This window comes from Lathyrus oleraceus, chromosome 2, assembly GCF_024323335.1.
Source record: "Lathyrus oleraceus cultivar Zhongwan6 chromosome 2, CAAS_Psat_ZW6_1.0, whole genome shotgun sequence".
In the NCBI taxonomy this organism is placed as follows: domain Eukaryota; kingdom Viridiplantae; phylum Streptophyta; class Magnoliopsida; order Fabales; family Fabaceae; genus Lathyrus; species Lathyrus oleraceus.
The window spans coordinates 444,385,317-444,387,668 of NC_066580.1; the positions used below are offsets into that span (position 1 = coordinate 444,385,317).

Genomic DNA, 2,352 nt, shown 5'->3' on the forward strand with positions numbered 1-2,352 from the left:
TTTAGAACATCTTCCAGCGGCAAAAAAGGCAGTATCATAACCAAGAGCCGCAACAACTCTTGGTTCATTAAATGTCATGCAATTCTAAACTCTAATCCAAATGTCTTGAACAAAATTCTGCATAATCCGCAAAACCTTTCACAATATTATGGCTCACTAAACCGTTGTATATTAAGGTCCAATGAATGAACTTCATAAAGAAGGTTTGGATAGAACTCCCTTAGATCGGGTTCTGTAGGGACCTGCTCCTCTAGCTTCTTTATTACACTTCTTTTTCTGCTGCTTTGACAAATACGGTATGATGTTTAGATCCGCTTGAACACCTTGTGGAAGAGGTAAATTCTGTTGTATCATTGAACTTCACTTCCTTTATGTGACCATCCTGTAAAGGTGAGTTTAGAACAAATTCTGTCCTTTCTTGCCAATATCCACCTCAACATGTCCAGTGTTTCTTCCAAACTGCCATTCCGAGACTGTGATATGTTTTCCTTAGGTACATACTGCTGCTGTTTTCTAGGAACCACCTCTTTTGGAGCTTCCTCCACCGGCACTTTCTTGTTTAATTTCTTGCAGCTGTTAAAAGAGTGACCAATGGCGATACAGTGGGCGCAGTATTACGGGAGGTTCTCATATGCGATCGCCACAAAAAACGCGTAATCCTCCCTTTTAAACATTATCTCATCAAACAACCGTTGTGATAGATCATTGTCGATCACGACAAGCGCAAAGTGTCCAACGATCTTTTCGATGTTGCTTCGTCCAACATTAATGGAGTCCATGTTGGAAATAAGGTATTTGTATTTAAGTAAATTGTATGGGAATATTAGAGGTTTGAATATAAACTTGATAGGTAGGAGAATTCTTTGCGGAAGAGAGAACTTTATATTTTTCTTGATACATAAATCTAGAATTACATCTCTATTTATAGTACTCTAAGAAGAACTCTAATCACTAATTCTATAGAGTTCTCAACTCTAAAAATCCCAAGAGTATTCTAGAAAATATTACAACCATAAGAAATATCTAGACACTCTAAACACTACAAGAGTTTTTTAGAAACTTTACCCAAAATTAACTAAGCGCAAACTAACTAAACCCAAAAAGACAAAATACAAATTATTAGATTTGACCCAAATCAAGTTTAATATTTCAACATCTCCCCTTAAACTTGATTTGTAACTTCAAGCATACTCCTTAGCTTCACGAAAGTTTCCAACTTGAGTGGCTTGGTGAAAATATCGACATCTTGATCTTGAGACATCACATACTTCAACTTCACCTCCTTCTTCTCGATGCATTCTCTTATGAAATGTTAATGTGTGCCGATGTGCTTACTTCTTTCATAAAAGACGAGTTTCTTTGTTAAAACAAGTGTTGACTTATTGTCAAACACATATTTCTATAGGATCTTCTTGTGATATTTTTAACTCTTTCAACAAGTTCCTTAGTCAAATTGCATGACAAACGCATAATATGGTGGCGACATACTCGGCTTCACAAGTTAACAGTGTGACGATAGATTGCTTCTTTGACATCCAAGTGAAAATAGTATCTTCCATAAATAACACAAAATCAGTAGTGCTCTTTTTATCATCCAAGTCTTCACTCCAATCACTATCACTATAGCCAACAATCTCATAATTGTTAGAAGAGTAATAGTGCAAGCCAAAGTTTATTGTACCTTTGATGTATCGAAGGAATCTCTTTGTCGCCTTGAAGTGAGTTGTTGTTAGAGCTTCCATGTAACGACTTACGACTCCTATGAAATAAAGTATATCTGGCCTTGTACTTGTCAAGTAACGTAGACTTCCAACCAAACTTTTGTAAAGAGTTGGATTCACTATCTCTCCATTTTCATGTTTGCTTAACTTGCTGCCACATTCCATCGGGGTGCCAACCGGATTGGCATCATCCATCTTGAACTTCATAAGGACTTCTTTGGCATAGCCTTCTTGAGTGATGAAAATTACTTTGACTTCTTACTTTACTTTGATGCCGAGATAATATGTCATGAGCCTCATATCCGTCATCTCAAATTCATTTGACATGTCTTTCTTGAACTCTTCAAACATGCTTGGATTGTTCCCTATGAAGACCAAGTCATCTACATACAAGCACACAATTAAAATATCTCCACTTTGCATTTTAATATAGAGTGCATGCTCATATGGACACTTTATGAAGTTCTTGTCTTGAAAGTACATGTCGATTCGAACATTCTAAGCTCTCAGTGCTTGCTTGAGTCCATTCAACGCCATCTTCAACTTCAAGACTTTTTCTTCTTGCCCTTTTACTTCATAGCCCTTGGTTACACGATATAAACTTCTTCTTCTAGAAAATCATTCAAGAAGG

General features: G+C 36.6%; 1 protein-coding gene across 1 annotated transcript; it reads right to left on the reverse strand.

Moving 5' to 3' along the window:
* Positions 1–350: 350 nt before the first annotated feature.
* LOC127123638 (secreted RxLR effector protein 161-like) lies at positions 351–1,916 on the reverse strand. Its single transcript, XM_051053842.1, has 2 exons — positions 1,489–1,916; positions 351–573 (listed from the first exon to the last, which is right to left on the reverse strand). The coding sequence occupies exons 1-2, from the start codon at positions 1,914–1,916 to the stop codon at positions 351–353; spliced, it is 651 nt and encodes a 216-aa protein (XP_050909799.1).
* Between the last annotated feature and the right edge of the window lie 436 nt (positions 1,917–2,352).